We start from the raw sequence: 26401 nt of genomic DNA, 5'->3' as shown, positions 1-26401 counted from the left end.
TGAGGGCTGGAATACAAAAGACATGTACAGATGGTGCCAGCAGTCTCCCTGCCTCTCCCTCTCTCCCCCACCCCACCTCCCTCCCACTCCTTTAAAAGCAACACGGGGCTCAGGCGCAGAGGCAGCTGGGTTTTTCCTCCTTCCCACCCGCTCATGCTCCCTCTCTTTTTCTCTCTCTCTTTCCCCCTCCTTCCTCCTCCTGTTCTTGGCAAGGCAGGTGCCAGGAGACAGGCTGTGCTGTTCCTCCAGAGGATTGATCTGACTTCGCCGCGGCTGTGCTTTGCCTGACAGAAAAGGCCTCTCGGGCGCTCCTCACCTAAAAACATCACACTTGCAGGTAGATGGGCAGATTTGTAGGCTAGTTTTAATTAAATACATCCAGGTCCAAGTGTGGCTAATAGGTTTACGAGTTTCACATCTATGTTAGAATGTCCTGCAGTGCTTCAACACCCTCCCCAGACCTCCTTCTGATGGAGTGAGTTTTCAATTCAAGGGCCTGGCGAACAGCCAGCATGTTACAGCTCAATTAGGCCCCATTATTCTCTTCCAACAAGGGGTAACTTGCACTTCTTCTATGTTGATAAACATGTCTCCACAATTTGTCCCCTAACTGTGCCACCGTGAGGCCGTCTGGCTAAGGGGACGGTATCCTCGTTTCACACCGAGACCGACATCAACAGCCGCAAGACAAAAGCAACAACGGCGCTGAGCCAAGCAGGGAAATGACAATACATATCTAAGAGAACGAGAGAAAAAGAGGAGAGAGAGGGAAGCACCAGTGCTGCCACTTAAGGAGGAATTATTCTACCCCACCATTAGATAAAGGGCTTATCACCACACAAAATTACCACCTCCACTGAGCACCAGCCTGTTTAAAGGAGAGCCACTCTGTCATTGACTCAGAGGATAAACTTCAGGTTTCATATGACAGGAGGAGGAACAGCCGACCCGTTACTCCTCACAGTCTTCCCCTCCTCCTTCTCCTCCTCCTCCTCCTTTACCCGAGCATCTCTCAGGACAGTGCGGATGATGAACACAAAAGGATTACTGTTTTTCTTCTCCTCTCCTCCCACAGACGGCCCTTTAGTAGACTCATCTGTTTCCCTCCCTGAGACGAGCCAAAACCGGAGATAACCGTCTTAGGGGTAGCTCTCCAAAATCACAGCGACTATTCTGGAGTGAATCAAACTGCCGTTTGGTGCTACAGAGCATCTCTTTGCACTGTTTACATTGGTCTCCCTGGCGGCAACGGGTCTCTGGCTTCCATAAGGAGAGGAGCCTATCCTGTTTGCCTTGTAGATAGTCCCAGGGGCCCGGCTGAGTCTGAGCCGTATTGATATTCTGGTGCTCAGCTGTGCAGCCTGATGGTCAGCCACGGCGAAGGGCGGTAAACGCATCTGCTGGGACTAGATGGGTGGTTCAGTAGATGGGCCTGCAGCTTCCAGCTTCACTCTCTGTCATAAAGCCCCCGGGAGGCATGACAAATGACGTGGACTGCATCCCTGACAGTTGTTCAATGCTCTTTCCAATGATAATGCTCCCCCACCCCACCTTTCACCGCACGTACAGACAGGAGGCAGAGAGATAAACTGTACTGATTAAATAGCTTGATTCTGTCTCCTTTTGCTCGACTAAAAGAAAGGGGGCTCCAGATTAAAGGAACAGTTCAGATATTTTCTCACTTACCTGTAGCGGTGTCTAGCCATTTTGGTTTGAGACGTCTGTCTCTGGGATTTCTATCCATACCCCAATACAATGGAAGGGAGTCAAATTTCAATTGTGCTGCTCAAAAAAGCCCTCCATAGCTTCACTGTAGCTGATGTGCACCTACGGCAGCCTCAGATCTACCATGAGGGGAAAGCAAGAACTGTGACTGGTCACTTGGGGCTGCTAGTTTCTGATGCTGGTAGAGATTCTTGAGAGGAAACACAACATGAGGCAAGTTGAGAAAAAGGCTTAGCAGTTTTCTCCTTTCCAATAACACACATCAGGCAAAACTACTTCCACTGCAAAGCTCCTTCCCACCAAGAAACAAGGCAAAGCATTCCTATCACAAAGTAACTGGAAGAGCGTAAACACAGTTACTGTGACGACTATAGGCTAATGAACGATATATCTGTCTACTGTGGCAGTGGACGCTGAGCTATAAATTAAAATGTATGCTCTAGGAATCAACAGCGAGACTGCCGTCATCCCTTTGCATCAGCTATAAATCCATCTTAGCAAAGGAATAGTAGCTATAGAAACTGTTGACAGCATGTTGACTGGATTATCCAGTTGGAGGAATGACATGTTCGTGTTTGAATGCTTTGAAGACAAAAATGATCCATTATAATAGAGTGGAAAAAGAATCCTTTGAAACAGATGTACAGCAAATGCAACCGAGCCATGATAGAGAGGGACGATGCGCTCCACGAACAACCTGTGGGAGAGGATAACCCTAAAAAACATGGCTGCCATATCAAAGGTCACTCATTCACTTGCTGCCTGTTCGACAACATTTTCCTCGTCTCTTCTTTTTTCTCCCCTCCTGTTTCCCTCCATTTACTGGCAGGGGGACTGTAAGGGAGGCAGCAGGTAAGGCAGATGCCAAGAGCTCTTGTGATCCTCCTCGCTCCCTCCCCTCCCTTCCACCTCCTCCCTCTCTCCCTCTGTGCTCTGTATCTAATAGACACCTGCTCCCTTGTCAACCCTGGACTCCCACCTGGCATCGTCCCACATGGCTCGGTCACCAACGTCCACACGAACACAGAGTACACATCCAGTCATCACATCACACTCACATCAGAGGTACTTCCTCACTTATTCCCACACTAACTGTAAAAATGAAGTCCAATTTTTGCTATAAACCTGTCGGAAAGATTCACAACCCCCAAACGGCTTGTTTGAAGACATTTAGCCAGAAGGGCTGAAAGGAGAACAAAGACCATGAGCAAACTAACAAGAACGGCTCTAGTGGGCTGCACTCTTTAGGTTTTGAGGGAGCTCTATTCACATTCTGTTCCTCCCTCCTCTCTCGCTCTGCCCAGAAAGGTTTGAATGGACACAAGCCTCCTGCAGGCCAAAGTCAATTAAAATAAGAGAGAGTCTAGGGAGCCCTAGTATCCCTGGTTACTGCAAGCACCTAAGAGGCCATGCAAAACAGCCATGTTTAGTTTAAGCCAAAGAATTCCTCGCTTATGTGCCTCGTGTATGCTTCCCAGAACTGTAAAATTCTGGGATTTTCCTCATAATATATGGAAAACTACATGAATAACTGGTTGCTATGCTCACGAGGGCCCAGCCGGTGCCAAACTATCCTGCGTAAACTACTGGCTGGATCGTAAATCATGTCCCACTCTGCCTCGCGGCTCTCCGACAGTCACCACAGAGCCATGGACGTCCGCCTGGCAGCAATCAAACCTCTCTTTGTCTTTTCACAGATGCCACAAATGATTCATCGATGCCAATTTGATAATGAAATGGGAGCAACTCCTCAATCATGCAGGCTTTTAGGAGGCGGGTATAACAGGTATAACAAGTTATGGACCTATCAACCCATGACAGACCAGAGCTGTGCTACTGTGCTTTCTATCCATGGGGAATCATTACAACCCGGGATCCAAGAAAGTTTGGATGCTGTGTAAAACGTAAATAAAAACCGAGTGCAATCTTTTGCAAATGAACCGTGTTTACTGACAACGGTTTTATGAAGTGTTCCCGAGTAATATCCTTTATACGATCATGTGTCCACAAAGTGGTGAGCCTCGCTGCATCCTTGCTTGTGAACGACTGAGCCTTTCCAGGATCCAGGATGCTCCTTTCATACCCAATCATGATGCTATCACCTGTTATCAATGAACCCGTTTACCTGTGGAATGTTCCAAACAGGTGTTTCTGGAGCATTCCACAGCTTTCCCAGTCTTTAGTTGCTCCGGTCCAACTTGTTTGAAACACGTTGCATCAAATTCAGAATAAGCAGATATTTACAAAAATCAATGAAGCTGACATTAAATATACTGTGTTAGACAAAGTCCTAACCTTTTTGGAATCAGGGTCGTAGACCAAAGCTCGCAGGTTTACCGATTTAAACACATGGTGCACATTGGTCAGCCTCTCAACTTTCCAACACTTTGTCACGGAGGCAAGTGTGAACTGGGTGTTGTAAAACTAAGTCTGTAAACTGACTTCATTAGCTCAGTTTAGTATGATTTTAAAGTTGGGTGGGTCATTTGGTGACATATTACAGGGTGAGTGATGTTTTCAGGAAGCTGATGAAGTGGGAAGGATGTGTGAAGTGGGAACATGTGAATGTCATGGCTGCCATGTGGCATCAAAATGTGACATATTTCCCCCGAGGTCACTTAAACATATGCAGTTAAGAAGCTATTTCATTAGGTGAAAATGAGCTCAAAGACAAATGAAAAAAAGTCAGAATGAAGGTGTTCAGCAGTGGAGAAGCAAAGGGAAGCAGCTTCATATTGTGGATTGAAAGCAATAGTGCTAACAGTTATAAAACAGCCTGTCTATCTAGGCCAGACAACTGCCTCCTGTCTGCACCTCATCTTTGTCTCCTGCTTTTTTTCTTGCATTATTTCCTCTCCCGCTCTCTCTCTGGAAAGTCAGTGATGTTGGAGTCTTGTCAATGAGTACTTAGGCCCGTTGCCTCATGGGGAGCCAGACTTGCTGGCTAGGTTTTATGGCCCATTTCAGAGCTGCCCCAGCTTAAATACAGCCTCCTGCTGGCCACATGGCCACAATGTCGTGCCATGTCCATCCGGCGAGGAGAACGGGGGGGCGCTTGGACTTGTGCCAAAAAGGTTTTACTGAGGCCACAAGCATATGTGGCCATGTGGAGGCAAGCGGCGCAAGGAGAAAAAGAAAATGCTGTGGATTTGGTGTTTCTGGGTTTCTGTTTTGACATCCTGCGTTCTTTGTTGCAAAATCAAAAACCACTAAAGACTGTATTACTGACAGATAGGAAAGCTGTCCCTTATCCCTCTTAACTTCCCACTTGTGCTGTCATAATAACTTCAGCATTAAAATATCCAGCTAACCACTTTGTGATGCAAATTTCTATCTATATGCATAGAAAAATGCAGGATTTCTAAATAAAAAAAAATCAAAAATGTCAACGATAAGACACTTATGCTCAAATCAAATCTGTGTTCACAGATTCAAGATAAAGATTAGACTGTACATCCTTAAAGAAATCCACTTGGCAATGAGTGAATACCAACAAGAAAAAGATACAATATACGCCACAACCTCAAGATGATTTATGCAGATCTCATCACTCGGGCTGTCATTTCTTGGTCATGGTTGTACGGCAACCAAACCTTCGCCCAAGCAGACCAGTGTTTTCAAAGATAATCTCTCCTGGCACATGCAACAAATCTCTTCATTAAAAACAGGGCACGCCATTCAGGGTCTCTGTAAAGCAAGAAGGTGGAAATCTATAGCATTTCAGCCCCCTGGTGTGAATTAATTCCTTGTGCATTTAAGCCAAACATCTCCCACGTCCAACATTCAATCTTCAATCTGTTACTGTATGTCGCTCCCTGCCACAGTAAGCTGATTGGGAGCAAGATTCCTCCCAAACCTACATCTTTATGTCCTAATTCAGGAGCTAAAATCTGGCAGCACTATGTCAAAGTGTCTGAGGTCAAGTTTCAGAGCTTCCTTTAAGGGCCGTTGCAGTTTTAGCCCATTTACTCAAAGCATGTATGCAGCTGACTGACTGATGGCAACCATTCATTTCCATTACTTTTCATAATGTATTAATAGACTCTCCTGACTACATTTTAGTCTTTAGTCTTTTTTTTTTACTGTCATTATTTTTGAATGCTTACTTATGTTCTTGCTTTCTTGTTTTGTATGTTGCTTTTCTTAAGGTTTTGCGAGTGCTACATAAATACACTTGATGTGATTCATATGATTCACTGTCGATTACTCAACTGAAGTTTCCAGAGTTTGCTAACTGACTTGCATGCGATATAGAAAAAATCTAAAAAAGTGCCAGCCAAAGTATAATGCATACATGATTCGCTTCAGACGCTAGAACTTTCAAAAATACGACATGGTCCTTTACAAAGGGCGAAGCACATCACCTGACCACACCGAGGTTCCCAAAAACTCTGCCATCTGCCCAGTGAGGCCGGCTGCACCAGCACAGAGCGTGTTTTTAACCGTGCACTTCTGCAACCAGATTATCAGATGAGCAGACCTGCAAAGAAGCAGCTTACAGGAGCCAGACTGTTTCCCCGAGCAACAGGCTGCTATTAACGAAGGCCCACCCTTAAGCCCTCGTCTACAATGATACTAATTAGGCACAGAGCAGATGTGCCCAGACTACTGCCCACCTCAGGGTGCTGGGCAGGGCCGGTACCGTCACGGTGGCATACGCTGGTGGCTGATTCACCTGCGACCTTTTCACAGTGGGCCTGGGGTCAAAGCCTCCCTTTAGAAGTACAGTAGGAACAGACACTGGAGGAGCCAGGGCCGGGTCCTGGCACCCCTCTAGGCTCATTAGAGTCATCCATATGGGCAACGGCGCAGGATTTGAATAAAAGGCTTCCACATGATAAACACTCAAGCCAAAACAATGAAACCGTACCCATTTCAAACAAGCTCAGATGGTTCTTATACTGCACTTTTCTCTACATACAGCATGTATTTAAAATGATATACGTTCTTCAGATATTGTGCTTTTTTTTCCCTCATTCCTTTGAACTGGATTCCTGCGTTTCTATTAATGCTTTCCAATTTTTTTTTATTTATCATATGCATTTATATTTTTGTAATACATTTTTATACTGTATAACCTGCACATCACGGTGCCTTTTTGAACATTATCAAATACATTTTTTTTATTCTGTTTTATTTTTTTCTCTCAGTTAAATGTCTGGTATTTTGCTCCTATACAACTAGCATTAAAATCTACATCATAAACACATAAAATGATTTCATATTCCATATTTTTTTTATGACCCAGTACTGATGTTGTACATGTTTGCTGTCTATAAGATCCAGTTTGCTGTATTCTCATGTGTGCTTACTGTGCCTGTTTCTATTAAAGTTTCATCACATTATTCTGACTTTGAATTAAGCTCCGGTCACAACTTTTACTACCTGCTTTTTCAAATAAGAGAGAAGGCGGGGGTGTATAATTAACATACAAATCACCAAGAGGAACAAGGCATAAACTCGGGTTGTTAATGGCTTCAATGAACAGCCGAGACCACAAGTGTGAGCTATGATGCAGGCAAGATGATAAAACAACATGTGTGACATGCTTTGGACTGTGAAACTCCGACAGACAACACAACAGCAGCCACGTTCTGCAGCTTTTCTAAATGACCAACCAAAGAAAGCACATCTGATGTCATTCCATGTACAATATGTCGACACATGTCCGATGTGAGGACATAAGGGCTGTGATGAGGATGGTTGGTTGGATTCAGCCAATGTGTATGAGTTTCCTGTGCAGCACTTCAACACACAGCAAGTACCTGAGTCAGACTGACACCTCCTGCAGCAGTTGGTTTCTGTAGGGTTCAAATTTTACATTTTACTGTACTTTACAAACATTTCTAAAGATATTCAGTAAATGACAGACAATTGATGATGAATTTCTTCCTTATTCAAACACAGACCTATGTGATGACTGGATGGATGAGAGATATGAGTTTATAGTTCACAAACTGCCTAAAAACCTACTCAGAAGAAGAGAGAATGGTTGAACATACTATACTTAAAATAAGGAAAATTATGGGTATAATGGATTTGTAAAAAACTCAAGTTAAATAGATCACACTTTTACTGTGCCATGGTATAAAATCACAGTGATATCCAGTGTGGACAGTTTAATTGTTGACATTTCACGGCATTCCTGCTACTAACACTAAAAAATGACTAAGAAGTATTGCTATTACTAGTTATTGTTTTCCGTGGTGATGCATCTAATCACCATAGGATATCTATTAGTTAATGAGACAACTCCTCTCTTTTACTATTTTTCAAAATGTGACTTGAAAGGATGTGGAGCTCTTAATCGGAGCAGTTAACTTATGATAGACAATGATGTGTAAGTAGGTTTAAGCAGTTAATGCTTTACAGGTGAAAAAGGGGTATTTTTATATGTGCAGGGGAGGTTTGCCATAGACATGTGAAAGAAGGATTAAGTCCTATTGATTCCTTTTAAATCTGTGGTCATAGATTACTTAATGCCTCTTTAATGTGCTGCTTTGTCCAATACCGTCATTCATAATCTCTCAACCGAAATTAGCCTCAGAGACCAAAACTGTTTTTGTACCAGGCTGTAAACACGTTCATTTCTGCTGTAAAGTTGGGCATTTTAATATGGGGGTCTATGGGGATTGACTCACTTTTGGAGCCAGCTCAAGTGGCCGTTCGAAGAACTGCAGTTTTTAGCACTTTCACACTGGCTTCATCCTTCACCCCGGGAGGCTGCTGTTAATTTATTTCTAAAAGGATCTTTTCACTGCTTTCAGACTGTCTGCACAACACATATAGAAGACCTCGCAAAGGCCTTCACTCACGTCTCTGCAGAATGTAACTCAGTCTGCTGTAGGTGCAGATCAAGTTAAGCGCTTCCACCGCTCTGCACTCTGATACCTGATCCGCGGCTAACAAAACAGACCAACTATATGATTACTTTTCACCTGCAGGACTGATCATAAGTTAGGATCAAATAACAGTGAACCTGCTAATGCCTGCTGTTAGTTACTGTTGTTAGTTCTCCAAGGGACTTACAGGGAGAAGAAGTAGTGGGCAGAGGCATCCGTGAGGAGAAATATCTACCTACTGATACTGCAATGCAATTTTAAAACTCTGATTATTGACATGTCCAGGGACCACATCGCATGTGACAAATTTATATTCAGTTTTTTTTAGCCATGTCACAGGACGTAAACAGCGGTCTTCCGGGTGAAAGTCCTGTGTTTGTTTGACCCAGCCATCCACCCTCCTACAAATGTGGACTTTCTTGTTCTTTTTACTACGTCACCTGGCTTCCTCCTTTGCTCCAATCATAATTACTATGGCCACTAGAGGTTGCCGCCTAACAATAAACGTAAATATGGGCTGTAATAACCACCTTCAAAGTCGACCCATATGGCCATTTTTTCAGCCGAGGACGGGCTCAGATTTCATCGCGTCATAAAGTTGGTGAAGACGTGTGGAGCAGCAGCTTCATGCTTCAGCAGCATTTAAATAACATCACTAACTGTGACTAAAATTAAAATTGTGTTTCTGTCAGAGACTGCCCGCAATTACAATCCCCATTTCATATCTGATCTTTGGAGGATTCAATATCAAATCTGATCAAAACCCTGCATTGGGTTTGACTGGATGATCACAATAGGTGTAAACAAACTGCATCCCTGTCGGTGTCGGTGGCTGAGATGCTCTTTTATTAAAAAGCAACGTGAAAAGAGCCCGAATCTTCTGCAAATACACAAATGACATCAACTGCTCCTGCATGCCGTCTGCTGTTATTTTGATTTGGGACTTTATCGGGAAAAACTTCACAGAAAAAGGTCAGTGCAATTTCACAACTTGGTGGAAAAAAACACATCTCCAATAGAGAGAACAAGAGATTCATTGAAGCTGACAAAACAACAGTAATGAATAGTTGGAAGTGTGGAGCACTGTACAGCTAGCCAGACATCTCTTTACCAACACCGCCTGTTGCAAAACCTCTCTTGTCTTAGCATGTTGGGAGCTGTCCCACAGACACATTTTAGAGGGGGGGAGAAAAATCATTGAAGAACTGCCCAAACCAGGACTTTACTGTACAGCTTAACAAAACCCCTCTTGATGGAGAGAAGTGAACAATAAAGAAACCAACATGCCAAAATATAATTCTCAAGTGAGGCTGATAGGAGGAAGAAATTACACCAGCTGACTTTATCTCTTAAGAGAAACTCAGCCATTAAAGGAGCTCCACCCTTTTGCTTCGAAGGGGACTCGAAAAAGTTTGCAGTTAGCTCTGTTGCTGTCGTAAGGAAGGCTGACTCACAGTCACAGCGAGAAAAATGTCATCAAAATGTCCAAAGGAACTTATCAAAAAGCATAATCCGCCCGTCCATCGTTGATCTGTCTGTATAACAATGACTGCTTCAATGATAAATAGCTAAAACATCCGATGGTGATTTGGAGCTTTAAGGAGGAGAAAGAGTGACACAGAAGAAGTTTATTTAGAGTTTAGAAAACATACTGAGCATGTAGACTAATGGCAGAGAGGCGGATTGTGCTTCAGGAGTGGTTTGACAAGTCTGTATGGATGTTTTGTCTTTTGCTGTGAGTGAAGGAGCAAGCTACCAACCTCTCACAGCTATCTCTCAAGCATACAGACACTCAAGTGTTCCCTGAAGTTGAACAGGGAGAAAACAGGTGCATTAGCATCTCAGTGCCGTCAAAAGCCTGGAAATTTTAATCTGCTTCTCTGCCTTTAAAAGCAGACATGATTGGACCACGAGAAACGCTAAATCCCTGATCTGAAAGCAACAAAAAAAAAAAGACTACATAGGAAGAGAATCTGTGCGTGTCTCTGCAGTGAGCCTGGCTGGTTGTGCCGTGTGGCATTGAGGGGAGTGGGTGTGATAAACTGCCAAGAGTCTCGCGGAAAACGCCGCCTCAAGTAGGTCAGCGCGACTCAGAGAGATAATCAAGGCCATTTTGACCCCTTCTGTGCGAGCTGTAAGTGGGTCAAATGCAGCAGTCAGCTGTTGCAACTCTATCACGCGGGGCGCTGCGAGGCACTCGTCATACTGTCAAACCCCATTCCGTTAGTTTAAGACGTGGCAGGGTGCCCGCCTGCACCCACCAATGCAGGAATCAACCCTCTATCTGCACCCCCAGGGGTAAAATAACATGAAGTTGCTCTCAGCAGCAGCAGCAGATCCACCTTCCCTCTTGTCACTGAATACACCCCCTGCAAACACAACCCTCTTTAACTGTTGTCTCCTCCTTTTGACAGCTCAAAGCTTCGCGGCTCTGTCCTATTCACAGCAGCGCAGACCCCCCCCCCCCCCCCCCGTCTCCATGTCTAAAATGCCACCCGCATTTCAACCAGACTAACTCCAGCAATGTCCTTGCTTATTTCTCACTCTTCCCAGCACAGCGAAGAGGGGGACTCATGTGTCTAGAAACACTTCTGAGCACAAATCTGCAACAGCAGAACAAAGGCGATACAGGGCAGCCTTAATCTCTGCACTACTGAAGCCAGCAGCTATTTTAAAGCTCTTTCTCTGTGTCTCTCTATCCCTCCCACCTTCCTCTCTTCTCTCTAACATTCTTCCTCTCTCCCTCCCCTCCCTCCCTCTTCCCCCTCGTTTCCCTCTGTGTCTCAGGGCAGCAGCTTCTCTCTGTTTTCCTCTCCTCTCTCCCTGCGTGTCCAGTGACTGACTGCACAATACACATCAATTATTCATGGCTGCTCTCTCCGTTTCGCAGGCAAAACCAATCACAGATGGAGTCATTGCTAATGGGCTCCTGCTGTACTTGCCACCGGCTTCTTTGCACTCAAGCAACAAATACCCCAGAGACAATGAGAGGAAAAACGGAGGGAGGCGGTGGTGGTGGTGGTGGTGGTGGGGGGGAGGAAACTTCATACAGCACTAACAGCCATGAGGAGAAGAGGAAGACACACGTTTGTGGTCAGAGAAGAAGAAAGGTACGTATCGCCACAAATCATTCAGCAAAATTAGGAGCCGGCTTCTGCAGCAGTAAAGGGTTAAAGACAGAGGGGGGGAGAGGGGGGAGACACAGGGGGGGTGGGGGGTGGAGGTGGTGGTGGGGGGGACAGGCAGAGAGGGAGAGAGAGAGAGACAGAGAGAGAACCAAATGCTTATCTCCTCACCTCGGATGTATGCAGCAGTTATTGATGTATCTTCTTTTTCTGTCTAGTGATCCATTGCTTGCTCTCCCAATACACACATCACACAGAAGCGGCCACAGCCACTTCGCCAGAAGGGAGAGAGGGAGGGGAGGGGAGGGAGGGGAGGAGGGGAGGGAGGAGAGGAGAGGAGAGAGGAAAAAAAATGCAGGCAGCTCACATTTCAAACCTGCAAAGGGGGGTGGCGCCTAATGTGCTAGACAGCCTGTATCTTGGCCCGGGTCCAGAGCAACGAGTAAAAGAAGCCTCAATCAATTCATTTAAAGCAACATTTGTTACGAGGGAAGTCCCGCCGAAAAAAGTGGCGATAGAGACGGTTCAGGTGGGTGCATTAAACAGTGATTTCAAGCCCCCAAACCTTGTCTTTGCATACAGTCGACTTAATCCATCAAACTAGTCATTGTAATTAAGGGGCATAGAGGACCAGGAGGAGGAGGAGGAGGAGGAGGAGGAGGAGGCTGGGTATTGTGGCTTCCTAATGCGCAGAGGGTTGGAATCAGAGAGGGAGGGGCCAATTAGACCACATTTGTCTTTCAGCACACATGAGCCTGAGCAGGCTTTTGGATAAATAATTACACCCATATAAAACATGTAAACTGTGGGCAGACGCAGCACCTGAGGCAGTCTGGAGCGTCCATTGTCATCTGCAAATAAAAATACTCACGCTCACCAGCAGCGAGTCAACCCAGGTGTCAAATTAGTGCAACTGATCTGTGGCTAAAATACAACAATAAGCATTTAATTAGAGACATAGGGTACGACGTGGATTAATTTTAACGCGCCAACATCCGATTTTGTCGCGCTGCAAATGACGGAGCCGTTCGTGAGTGGCTGAAGATGCTTCCAATCACCTCCTGCTGCCACACACATAATAACTGCGACAGCTACATAGAGGGGAGGAAGGACAGACGAGCTGAACAGCTCTTATCTCTGGTCTTTCCTGTCTGTATTTGCTCTCCTGGTATTTACTATCAGCTAAGTGCACAGCAAGTGACTTACAGCCCTGCAGCCGTACTGCGAGTTAACACATCAATCATGGCTGGCTGGAAGACTTCACATACAGTTATCATATAGTGTAAAACACACGGCCTGTCCGGAGTGGACACAAGTGTAGATTTATATCTTTGGAAGAATCAGGTGCAAGTTACGTTCCGACGTGGGTCCATCCGCAGCCAAGCAGTTTTCAAGTCCGTGAAACTGTGTGAATCGTGGAGAAATGTGTATAAACCGATGCACAGCACATCTACAGTTTAAAGCTTAAAGTGTAAAGTTTACACAGCAGGTGTGCTGAGCGGCTCTCAGGGCTTGGACTAAACACGACCCGAGGAACCATGGCTCTGAAATAAAGCTTTGATGAAAGGCAAATAAAGTCTTGAATCTGTGTTAAAGTCTGATTAACTGATGGTTGTTCATTTCTCAGATGCGACTGCTGCCGATATTCAAACGAGGTCTCGGCCACCAACGATGTTTTTTTTACTGCTGTGTTATTCTCTATTTAGGAAAAGCCACAGCTAAACTGTACGTTGAAGCACAGCGACCGGAGAGACAGAAAGAAAGAAAGGAAAAAACATTTCGGTGTGGAAAGCTCTGGGAAGAGAAATTACAGCCCTGCAGGCCCGTGTGTGTTTATCTGACCTCTGTATTGTGTGTAGAATCGGAGACCTTTCTACAGCTCAGTGACAACATGTCTGACCTCCGCGTCTTAAGCACCACTGCTTCACTGGAAGTCGATGTGTGCTCAGCACTTCAAACTACTGTTTAGACAAAATTTACATTAGATTTGCACTCGGGTGAAGTAAAAAAATTCACCCACTCCAGCACAAAGAACAAAAGCTTTACAGCACACTTGAAAGACGTTCATCTTCCCCTTAACTGTCTTTTTTTTTCTTTGAAATCAGTGAGAATTTCGGTAATTTCCCTATCTTGGGAATTTCCATTTAGAAAATCAGTATCTTGACAGAAGACTAGCATTAAGATAGCATTAGCATTAAGATAATGCTCCTCTTTCCACTTCACTGAAGAAAATGATTAAAAATACTCAGGAGCATTTGACAGAAACTGGGTTTTCTCAGCTGGATTGCAGAGTCTGTTTTAAGGGGAATTAACTATTATCTTCTGTCTTCACTCCAAACGCTTTCATTGGCCTGAGACTCTTATTACACTTAATATTTACTTAATGTTATGTGTTTTGGACATGATATTAAACCACTGTTTCTCCACAGTGTAAGTCTAGTCCTGCCACCTCTGCCTACTCCGCTCATAAAGTTTACTTTTCAGCTGAATAAAGAGTGTAATGAGAGGGTCATATGTTGTACATATTTTAAAGCCCTCTCGAGACAAACCTGTGCTTTTTACATACACTACGGATAAAATCGACTTGGCTGAATGTTCTGCTGGATATTCCGGATAGATTCCAGCTTTCTTCAGCATGAAGCACTTGGTCACAGTGCCTAATCTTTACCTAAAACTGCAGACAAACACAACATCCCCTCCCACACTGGCTTTTGCTTCCTCATGCTTGAACTGGTTGGACAACCAAGACGCCACAAGTCCCACCATAAATACTCCCACGGTCGAACCAAGGAAACAAGTTGAAACAAATGGTAAAAACTCTGTCGCCTGGATGTTTGTAGCATGCTGACACAGTTACCTACAACCCACAATGTCTGCTGATCAAACCCGAAAACAGGCCTGCATGTGTAGAGGAGTGTGTGGAGACGAACCAGGCTGACGGAGCGAGAGCCGAAGCCCAACTAATTATCTGCTGAATTGCTGGTTTACCAGCCGTTTGTTACATGAGAGAATGAACGGCTGGAGGAGCTGAAAAACTTCGGCTGGCCTCCCCCCTCTTCTAAAGTGGTGCCTCCTTTCACTCTTTCGAGCTTAGGAATTCCAAGAGCTTGGTGAGGCGCAAACGATTGGGAATGTGCCACTCTGACCCTCCTGGAGGAAAAAAAAAAAAAGAAAAAAAAAAAAAAGAAAATATCGTGATTAAGCGTTTTGTCGACGCTCTCGAACCAGACTGAACCACCACAGTACTGCGGGAGGGGGCTGATGAAACAGGCCTACCAGGGCTTCTAATGTACCCTGTGATGGAGGGAGAGGCCCTGATGGGTTCATCCACACCATAGCGAGTGATCTGCCTGCTTTGATGTCGCCACGGCACCACGTGCGTGGCTTCACCCTGCGGTAAGACAGTCCAAGTAATCACAGATTAATAGAGCAGGCTAATCTCATTCACAAAGAGGTCACTACTAGCAGACAGACGCCCCTCCCCCAGCTCTGCCCGATCATTGTGGGCTGCTTACAAGAGGACTACAAATGGCCGATCCCCCCTGAGTACATCTACTGAAGAGATCAGTAACTCACTAAATCACACTGAGTGCAGAGTTTTCCATTTCCAGTCTGCTGCAGAGGCATTTAATATACAACAACAGGCATTATCTAAACCTATAAACTACTCACTTTGCTGAAATTCAGATATGTTAACTGATAAAATCAATAAACAGTTGTCCTCAGGCGAGATGTTACATATTGCTGGTGTCAATAAGATCAAGGTCTGTTTCTATGAGTTTTGCCCTCCTAAGCTTTTTTCTTGCAAAGAAATTAACAAACCAACGTCTTAATCTGTCCGAGGCATTTCACGCTGAATCGATTTGTCAAAGCTACAACCTGTTTCAGCTGTAAGTTGACTGTGAACATCGATTTCCTACCGCTGAAATCAGCTCGGCCCTCCCCTCAGCACAACTTCTCCCTTCAATTTTCTCCCATGTCCGGGAGATGAATTTTAGATGACATAACAGAAATGTAATCGCTCGACCACGCCGTGTGTCAGAGCCAAGACAAGTTAGGCTTGGTTAAAACGGGACACCAAATCTGATTTACTTATTAGCACTCGTCCATTGACCTGATGTCCTCTGTGGCAGACGGCCCCTGCTTGTAACTACCGGAGATCACGCCCCCCCCCCCCCCCCCGACACACACTTTTTAACATAGATTTTCGGAGCAGATTACAAGATGCATGATGTGACTGAGCGGGCCAGTGGATATGAGAGTAAGATTTGGCTTCAGATGCTCCCTGGACATTTCTTCTCTTAAGAAATACTTTCAGGGTGTGGGCTCCACGAGCCCCTTTGTTAGCAGAGATAAGGAATAAGCATAAGGTGGAACAGTTTCAAGCTGTCTTTATCCAGAACAATAAAAAAGCTTGTTATGCAACAAATGGCAGGCTGTCTGCATTTATGACTGAGCTGGGAATTAAAAAAAAAAATACTTGGATCACATCCAGGACTGTCAAGATTTGGCTAAATTAATTAGCGTTAAAACAACATCACGCACAGGAGGATGTGCATGAGGTCCTCTCTGCACAGACTTCATCTAGTTTCTCAGATTTTTCTTGGCTTTCTGAGACTCCCAAAAGTCTCCTCGGTGAGCGGCAGACACTGACTCGTCTGTCTCTGGTGTTGGATGGCTGACCTGCTGCCGCCATCCCGCCCCTATCATGTGACTCACTCCCCTTCCCCCGTCACTCGGCAACAGCTCCGCTGGATGTCAGGGAGTGGGTCCTGCCCGTGGGGCCCGGTGGGAGTGTCGTTTAAGATCCATCTCCCTTGGCTGCCAGAGAGGGCTTTCGCTCCGCCTTAACAACCGCCTCGACTGGGGCCTCCACTCCAAAGAGCTTCTGGGAGCTTTGCAGGAGAATGCCTCCTCAGTGGTTTCCATTGACTCTCCCTCTCTTCCTACAGACCTCTCCTCTCAAAATATTCATGCATATACAGGTACATAATTGTCCATGAAATGCACTTTGGGATGTTGCCTAGACTGGAGTACTTGCCGGTTTCCAAATGACTACTGTTGCAGGAAATTATTCAGACAGAGAATCAATTGGCAATCTTATCTAAGCCCATAAAGTGGGGCCTGAGATTTGGTTTAGCATTAAGTAGAATTAGAACATTTGGCAGTGTAAGTTAATTGCAGGCAGAGAATGATTCCCCTCCTGCGGCTGACATAAGAGTGACACTGCATGATTCGAAGCCTCACGTTATCACATATAAAACCATCGACGGTATAAATCAGAAAAGGCAAACACAAGTGAAAATTCAAACAATATGTGTCTCTGACTTTCATGTCCTAGTCGACTTAAGATGGCTCAGCGGAGAGGCCGAGCACACAGAAGCAATTGTGCAACCCCGCTTTCCTCGTAACCCAAGACAGGTGGAAACCACAAATCAAAAAACTGTAAAGGAGCACAAAATATTCTGGTTATCTTCCGAGCTGCTGACAGCCTATACATCTTCATTCCCACCGTGCTTCAGCATGCTTTTTCGCCAGCTTGATAACAACATTTAGCAGTATACATCCGTCCCAATAATCCATCACTGTACCAAGATGACGGTGCGGTATGAAAACAGGAACTCATCATCACTGATAGAGTAGTTTTTTGTCGCATGTGACAAATGGAGTATTCTGCTGTACACACTTTGTCTAGAACTCCAGAGAAAAGTCGGGCTGTTGTGAACAAGTTTGGAAGTGAAATGTGACATGAAGTCAAAGTTTATGGAGATATCAGAGGGTAATGCTGAATGTTCAGTCAGACCGAAGGAGGAGAATGTATTTTGCATTATTACTTTAGCTCAAAACCAAAAAAATAAAGTTTATCATGCAGAGAGCATTAAAATAATAAAAGCTCATCATTTGTCTCTTTTACTCTTTCCAAGAATCCAATAATCAGCTTAAAATGCTAAATTACTTGAACTGAAACATGCCAGTGACCATTTGGTACATGTGAAATCATGTCCAACATAGTTAAGTGTGCAGTACTTTTCTGGAGTGTGAGGATCTTGCACAGTCTAGCAGCAATGGGTGGGTATCATGAAATGCTGCCAAGAATGCAGACAGGAACTTTGAGCCCAGACTGGCCAGCATGGCCAGATGGCCTGAGACGGTGGTTGAGAAAACTCTGGTCTTACCTGCTGATTTTGGAGTGAACTTGTCCCTGTTGGCAGCGCACACGGCCAGGAGCCGGTAGCCCAGGTCCAAGTCGTAGCCCTGCTGTGCTGCTACCCGGCTGACCACCTGAATACAACGACACAGCATGCAGCGCTCAGTCAGGACAACGTCTGATATTCTGTTCTATTATGGTACAAAGTTCATTTCTACTGAGGAAACAACCAAATGAATCCTGGAAAGAGGGTCACAAAAACAGCAATTTCATTATCGGCTTAACAGCAGAGACGAGCAGGAAGTAAGTAAAGTTTGTTTGGTCTAACACCTTTCACAGAGCAAGGTCACAAAGTGCTTCACAAGAATACAGCGGTTAAAAATAAGACCATAAAAACAGTAAGAAGAAAAAACAATGAAACATAAGCAGCAACAGACCTTAAAACCACACACAGCTCTGGACAACACGAGGCGAGACAATGGCCACTTTGAATAAATGAGCCTTCAGCTGCTTTTTAAAGGCGTCAACAGGGACGAGTCTATGGAGCGAGCGAGCCGCAGTGGAGCCGCCACTTCAAAGACACGATCACCTTTTGTTTTCAGTCAAGCGTGAGGGAAACCAGTGAGCCCTGGTCCTCAGAAGAGCTCAGCGACCCACTGGCGATGTAAGGATGGGATCAGGGATGTGCACAGGTGTCTGACCATGCAGGGCTCCACATGTGAAAAAAGTGCCACACAAACCTTCACAATCCATCAAATGTGCATCTGTATTTACACACACACAGTGACAGACCATCAAGGGACATGTGGGCCTGATTTTATTCAATCGATTGCAGAAGTTGATGAGAAAATTCTTCATAAAAATTCCCAGATCCCTATCAAACGCTGATGTTTCTTACCAAATTTCACTGTAGTGTGTGGTCTAGATTCTTCTAACTTACGAGCAATAATAGAGGAATGGATACATATTCTCCCTAGCCAAAGCAATAGATATGCAGATATATATATCTTTTCACCCACGGATTACTTCAGAAAAACACACTGAATACAGGCCCGTCCTGGTAGTTAAACTTATCTAAAGGACTTAACATTTTGTCTTGACATTTTCCCACATTCTGACTTACATAAGAGTGAAGTTTGGCAGAATCAAAGACCCACTTAAACTTAAAGGATACAAGCTTATCAGTTCCATATGAGTCAGTGGACAGCGAGACGGGGAGCAAATGCATCACACTCCAGTGCGGCGATGCCCACTGAGAGGAAGCATTAACAGAAACATCCACATGCCACAGGAGGTGATGTAAATCACCCCTATGTGGCACACATTGCTTTGATTTACCATCATCATTACCAGCTCAAAGAGACCCGCTCCAGACATTTAGACCTTTAGGACATACTAAGACCTGAGTGGACCAAACGGCCTCACAAGAGACAAATTCCTCTCCCTGCCTGGGCTTTCATAGCCTGCTGTCACACTCTGAAGTTCAACACAAGCCCTGAGGTAGTACAGCTGAACATTGCTCCCTGCACCATATCATTATCTCCTGTAAGTATAGTCTTGACGTGACACCAAAACAGAGTATGTATATCTGGCCTTTATTTATAGGAATCCCCCATTAAGCAGAAGATATATGAGTATAGGCTGGCTAATTAGAATCTAAACTTGTGAGGGACATTTCGCTAAATGGTAATTTTAGTGCAAGAAGTTACGACAAGTAGTTCTAATTTCAGGACTTAAATTGTACACAGTCAGTGCAGCTGTGGTGGTGGATTGTTTACCATACAGTAGTCACTCATTCTTTTCTGCCACATTGCTGTCACGAGGCCACTGGTGACTTTTGCAATGATTAACACAAGGTTAATTTTGTTTTTTTTGGAAAGAAAGCCAAGACCCTTAGTGCCCCCCCCCCCCACAGTATCTCAAAATAATATATTCATGCCACATACTGGGGTTGTGATTGTTTTAGTGGTAGTGGCGAAAGAAAATGAGAGACAGATGTAAAGATAATATATGCCTTCGCTTTCAACATCTTGTTTATGTCACATATGTGAAGCTTTAAAGCTCTGTAGTGTTTTTCTTTTCTTTTCTTTTTTTTTACCAAGCCATTAATTTTTTTTTAGTGGTTTTAAGTTATTTGTGCAATCTAAAAAAAATGCAAAGAAAAACAGACACTAACGTATGCAAAAATGTCCTCTTGAAACTTTCAACTATCTTGTCCAATATTACATATTTTTTTTATTATATTACATATTGTGTTACATATTTTCTACCATGCAATACTATCCTTCTCAAGGCAACACAGTTTTTATACTCTTTTTGTATGTAATGTACAGTCGTACAGTGTATAGTCGATATTATTTTGCATCCTTTTTCATTGTGTATTTGTTCTTTTTCTACAGCTCCTTTTTATTCTTGCTGTCTGTCTGTCTGTTCAGCAGGTTTAATGTTCATCCGCCTTACTTTAATGTGTTAGCATGCTAACATTTACTAATTAGCACAAACCACAAAGGATGATGGCATTAATGTTTAGCTTGGCTAAAAAGAAAACTTATTGTAAGTGATAAAACTAAACATTATTGAGACAATATAATTTGTTTTTCCAGTCAGCTTAATCATAGAGCTAATAACACAAAATAAGAAGTGCATTCTTCTGCTTCTTTACACTTGATGGCAAGGCTTACTTGGTGGTTGTAACACATAGAGACTCATATGCAATAATCGTGATTTAAGCAACCTTTTCTTTACATTTATTTAAATTTTTAAGATTGGATATGTTTCGTCGTGGCCTGATTTTTAGTGTAATTTCAAGGAAAGAAAGACAGTTTTGCTTACCACACTGGAAGTCTGTTGTTTGGTACCATAGCAAATTTCTCTTGATGGCACAAACAAATATTTAGCTGTTTGTAGAAGATGTTTTTTTTTTGCAGTGTAGCCACCTGTCTTACATCACCAAATGCCAATGTTGAGGCAGCAGTGAGACACAAACACGCTGGCAACAGGGTGAAGTGTTTGCCATTGCAGTCTGAGGACGGGTAATTTCACAATCACATCAGATTCTCTGTGCTCCCTCCCAGAGTGGCTCACGCTAAGGTCTATACAACCCATAAACTAAAAGGAAAAGCCTTGAGATTTTCACGGCAGGAAACAAATTGAATTGGCGAAATGGAGGAAAAGGCACCTGCTGCTGCACATTAAAGCAGTAACACAAACAATCACTTGAATGGAGGGATGTGTCACAACGGTTTCACTGTGGTGCTCAAGTACAAATCTCTTGGGTTCCTTTGCTTGCTGTAGCCACGCTTTCTCTGCAGGGTTACAAATTGTACCCAACAGGAGCTATATGTATCTCTTATCTACTGCTGGAGGCAGTTTGGAAATGTGCATGTTAAAGCACAGTATGTCCCAGGGTGACAGGTGAGTGACACTTCCGCAGTCCATGCATTGTTCTACCTGTCTCCTCTGTATTTTGGCCCTCAGTTTCCAGAGGACATGTAGTAAGGACTTCATTTAGTACCTCTCCAGATTGCATTGACACAGAATAATTCAGAATAATATAATTTTTTCAAAGAAATACTCGAAATCTGCCAAATGCTCACCCCCTGTAGGTTTGAAAAGTGGCTCGTTTGAACAGTTTGTAGCTTGCTCCTTTGCGGTGGACGGCAGCTGTAGTTGGTTTGGATTTAAAACAGTTACAATGGATTCCAACGGTGGCCGAGAGCCATGGCAAAAGCAAACAAACAAACAAACATTGATAGAAAACTTCTGAAAATACTAATCTGCCTATCCATATGCCTCGTATGCTCCAAACCCTCATGTTCGCCAAATTATGGCGTAATAAACAACAGCTTGTTGTTAGACGGTTAGCTGTTTAACTTTGTAATTCATGACCAAATGAAGCTAACATAGTTGCACAAAGGTGAACAGCTAACCGCACTAGCAACATATGCTGTGTAAGCTGTGCGCTAAGGCATTGTTTGGTTGTTAAAACACCACTCTGGACATACAATATGTTTCAAATAGTGTTTTGCAAAAAATATTCCACAATACGACTAAAAGCACAGCTTCCACTGGTTGCTACTGCAGTTAGCTGTTTATCTTTGTTGCACGTAACGAGCTACATTTGCTAATGTTTACTATGGCTAGCGACAAACATAGGCTGTGTATTTAGGCATATTTTTCTTGGAAATATTGGAGTGTTGGACAATGGATTATTGAGCACTGAAGTGTATGTGGTAATTTTGGTCCTTTATTCCACCATGAAACTGCATGACATCCATTTTAAGTGCTGTAAATCTAAACTGCTGTCCTCTACCAAGGTGCAAGCTGCAGTCTTTTCAGAGCCACCTTTTAAATCTGGAGAAGTTAAATGACACACACATGAGATTTTTGGTATTTCCTTTGAATCCACATAGATGCAGTAGGAGATTCTTCAGGCTGCGAGTGAACGTTTACCTCAAACCTTCTTTATAATTACTCTGATGCATTTTGCCATTTTGGCCAAAATCTTTCTTTGTTTACAGTATAAGTCTCCAAACAGTCAAGCCTTTTTTCAAAAGTCATGGGATACTAATTATTCAATTAATCAAAAGCCCCTTGACATTTCGGTAAGGGAATTACAGGCTTTGTAAGTGTATTTCCCTATAAGCGCTGATTGCTTTGTGGTTTGAGGACGTTATTGCACTCCTTTTCATGTTCCAGTGTGCCGATTTCATGAGCCACAGCACAAACTGTAACTGAAGTCACTGAAAGGTGGCTGAATCACAGTAGTTTCTACAGGGTTTTTATTTTCCCGCGACCTCAGTGAAGATCAGGCAGCCAAACATTAGTTCCCTCGCATCCCTGGGGGAGTTATGGAAAGAGCAAATGCAGCACTTGTTTTAGCGCCCCCTTCATCGTCCTTGAACCTTCCAAGTATGAGGCTGCAGAGAGGGAGGTCATGACTGGCGACTTACCGTTAGGCATCCCATCAGGCTTTGCTCAAAGGGGCGCTGGAAGGCTCGGGGGTCGCCACACCAGTCCAGCAACTCGGTCGCTGCTGTTTGGAAATTTGCTGGGTTTTGTAAGTGCTGGAGGGAAAAAAGGGGAAAGTTTGGGAAAATGTTAGAGTCCAGTAACTTTCACTAGGAAACAGAATAGAGATTTTTAAAGTTGTGGCATGGCAATTCAGTCATTACAGGTATTAAACTGATACTAATACTGCTTGAAGTATAATTCACAGATTAAGTACATTTGCTCATCTCCATTCTTTCAAATTCCTTCAACAAAATCTGCTTTCAAAAATGACTTCTGATGTCTATATTTACATCAAAAGGGTGTAAAATCAAAAGAAACAGATGTGGAGGATGTGGTTTAACTACCTGCTTAGTTTGCTGCCTCCCTAACCCGGATAAGAGACGGAAAATGAGTGGATGGGGCATGAGAGACAAAATGTCACCAGAACATCAACCCTGCCAATAGCACGATGAATAATTAAAAGCACTCAGAGTGGCTTAAAAAGAAAACAGCATTTTTACAACCACATTTCCCAAAATGTATCTTATTACACTTTAGATGACTTATGTTGTCAGTTTAAAGTATTAATGTGCAGGGGTGAAGGGGTATGTCCCCATTAGACTCATGCTTCCACTTCACTCTCCCCAGGCTTCTGCAGCACTGCCTGAATCCTGAGTGCAATAAATCTCCATGTATAGCTGCATGAATAGTCCAGGAAGCCCTTATTTCACCAGCCGGCCCTGAGCTGTGCTGTGACTTTATCTGACAACAGGCTCCTTGACCTACAGGCACCCCTTTATGCTATTCATTCCCTAACTGGAGCCTGCAGCCCACTCGCTAACCCTGTTGTCTGTCTTGCTGTAGAGCAGCAAAGGAAACTGAAAAATGGACCTCTCTGGGTCGCCACATCAGACTCACTGTTGGTCATTTCTTCTCTACAGGCTTTCAAACCTCAACATGAATCACTTTATACATAGAAGAGCAGGCACACCGCCTCAGCTCTGCAGTAATCTATTGCCTTTGGACAGATAACGCACACAAGCCTTTGCAGTGCAAACCAGGAACAATTGGCTCCCACTCCATGGCATCAAAGGTAAATAGAGAGGTTTGTCAGCTTAAAGTGAATGGCTGCCTTCTTAACACGTCTGTGTACTTTGATTTCACTGTCAGGGAGAAAAGGAGAAGAGGAAGTGACAGCGCTTCAGTCACTACCTCACAGTGCTTTTTTCTTGTTTGCTCTTTAGGGGGCAGCAGAGGTCAGGATTTGATAAGGCAGCTTTCATATCAATTTACAAAGCCAGTGTTTGACAAGGTCCGGATGAAACCAGTCTTGTTTATTTTATGCTCTGTCTGAGACTGTTCTCCACTCCGCCAACACGTCTTTGTTGAGGGGAGACTGGGACGGGACGTGGTGGGGTTACTGAGCATGTAAATTCTACTGGTGGATAAAGTCTCCTGGAGAAACACACATCCACAGATGCTAAATTTAGATGAATCTGGAAGCTAGACAACACACGCAATCAGCGCACCAAGGATGGAAAGGGGGAGGAATGGGTGGGGTGGGGGAGGGCATGTAGAGGGGAGGGGAAAAAAAAACACCAACACTTGGGCTTGAAGTGATTACTGTTCTTTGCACTCAGAACAATTGGTCCCACCAGTGTGGCTGTCACATGGAGAGCTTGGCACTGCCACGCCACAGATGTTCCCCCTTCTCCGGCCAAAACCCACCAATCAAACCTAAACTAGTGGCCAAGAGACCCCTCACTCCCCCCTATCCTCGTCCCCTGGGTGAGAGTGATCCTCCAACATTTACACTCCAGTCAAAGCTCGGCCCAGTTCGAGGGAAAACAAAGACGGACAGGACTCGCAGTGTCCTGAGGACACAGCTTTCTTCAGATACAATCATCCTCTGTAGTCACGTCTGGAAACGACTTGATCTGCACATCTGCAGCGAAACCGAATGTGACAGCACACGCGATCTGGCAAAGACTCCCTTCCCTTTCAAAATCACAGCTTTTGGTTCGGTTGCTGTTGTTGTTCTACATTCGGCGGCGCCCCAGAGCACTGAAAACATATTAATGGAGACAATTAACCCTGGAAAGAACATAGTGGCAGACAAAAAAACAGCTGCATAGCCATGCAGCGCAGCAGCAGTACAGAGTGGGATGTTTTCCAGTTTGTCTTGAAATATTGACGCTTGCAGTCTGAGGAAGTGCTCCTGCGGCGAGAGGAGAGTTCATAGTTTCCGCCAAACCTCTGCACGTATCAGTGAGTGGAGAGTCTGACAGCAAACCGGCTTCCCCACAGCGAGGGGAAAAATACTGTCTCTGAAATAGATACCAGCAGTATCACGGAGCCCATCTTCCCCAAAGTGTTCACAATGGTGCAATTCCAGGACGCGAGAGGAAAACAAACTGAGAAACTGTGTGTTGGGGTGAAATCTGATAACTGCTCTTATGTATCATTTTTTAAAACATCCTCACCTGTTTGGAGGTTAAACAAGTGAACATATTTATTTTGCTGCGTCGCTCTTTAAGAGTTACAGATAAGCTCCCTTGAGGCATTTGGTACCAACTGCAAACATCATGAGGACACAAAAACTATCCAGATTGTTTACCTTTTCCAAATAAAGATACATCCAATGATATAAGACATCAGGAAGCAGCAAATCCTCACATTTCAGAGGCTTTGGTTTGGCATTTTTGTTTAATAAATGGCTAAACGGATCGACGAATCAATCAGGCCACCAATTGTTTCTGCGTTAACTCACACCTTACACATATTCCCCATTAACTAGTTGCTTATTAGCATGCATATTGGTAGCATTGGCTCTTAAAGGGGCAGGGTTAGGTAATTAGTTAATGGTCTATTTGGTGTGGTCATCCAGAATAAGCATTACTAAGTGCTTTATAATGAGTAAAAAAAAGGCAATATGCTGCTAATATGCAATAATAAGGAGCTGAAGTGATGTGCTAACCAGCATCAAATAGAAGAATTAATTTTATGAGCTGGAAGCAAAACAAACATGAAATCACACAGGCGCTCAGCTTTTCTCACGCTGATGTCAAACAATGCAAACATAAAGGAGACATCTGAACTAAGTATCAAAATTAGCGTACTGGGGTGAAAAATAACCACGTTTTCATCGTTGATGAAGAGTTTGGTTAAGTTATTGCTTATAAATCACATTATTGCAATTTCACAACAAGACGGTAATTTAAAAATCACCACCATAATGATTTCTGATTTAACTTTCAACCCATGATTCAATCAGGCTGACAGATTCCAATTTCCTCTACTTTATCATCGCACTCGGCAGTAATTTATCATTTGAGCAACAAAATCAATTTGTTCCCCTGTCCGCTGCTCTGGCTGGGAGTATTCAGACAGACGTGTCACATCTTCCAGAAAACAACAACACAATGGAGGAGGCTTCATTTATATTCCTGCTCCACGTCCGTATTGCCTTCAAGATGCCAAATTTCAGCATGTGCACACTTTCAATTAGAGCAAACAGCTGGATTGGTTTACAATATTTCCTTAATTATTTTAATGGCTTGGATATTGGA

The 26401-nt window shown here is 43.9% G+C and overlaps 1 protein-coding gene across 3 annotated transcripts in view; it reads right to left on the bottom strand.

Annotated features, from left to right (window-relative positions):
- The window catches only part of LOC143338775 (zinc finger MIZ domain-containing protein 1-like), a 109704-nt gene that overhangs the window by 10182 nt on the left and 73121 nt on the right, over positions 1-26401 (bottom strand). The window contains exons 4-6 of one of the 3 annotated variants that reach the window (XM_076759443.1): positions 22793-22906; positions 17869-17974; positions 7491-7526 (exon numbers count right to left, since the gene is read on the bottom strand). In XM_076759443.1, the coding sequence (XP_076615558.1) occupies positions 7491-7526; positions 17869-17974; positions 22793-22906 (256 nt within the window). Of the gene's footprint in view, positions 1-7490; positions 7527-11863; positions 12004-17868; positions 17975-22792; positions 22907-26401 lie in introns of those variants that run through there. The other 2 variants (XM_076759444.1, XM_076759445.1) reach the window with 2 other exon arrangements.

The sequence above is a fragment of the Chaetodon auriga genome, chromosome 20, assembly GCF_051107435.1.
Source record: "Chaetodon auriga isolate fChaAug3 chromosome 20, fChaAug3.hap1, whole genome shotgun sequence".
NCBI lineage: Eukaryota > Metazoa > Chordata > Actinopteri > Chaetodontiformes > Chaetodontidae > Chaetodon > Chaetodon auriga.
Note: the sequence above shows the minus strand (reverse complement) of the source record. Positions and strands in the feature narration are given on the sequence as shown.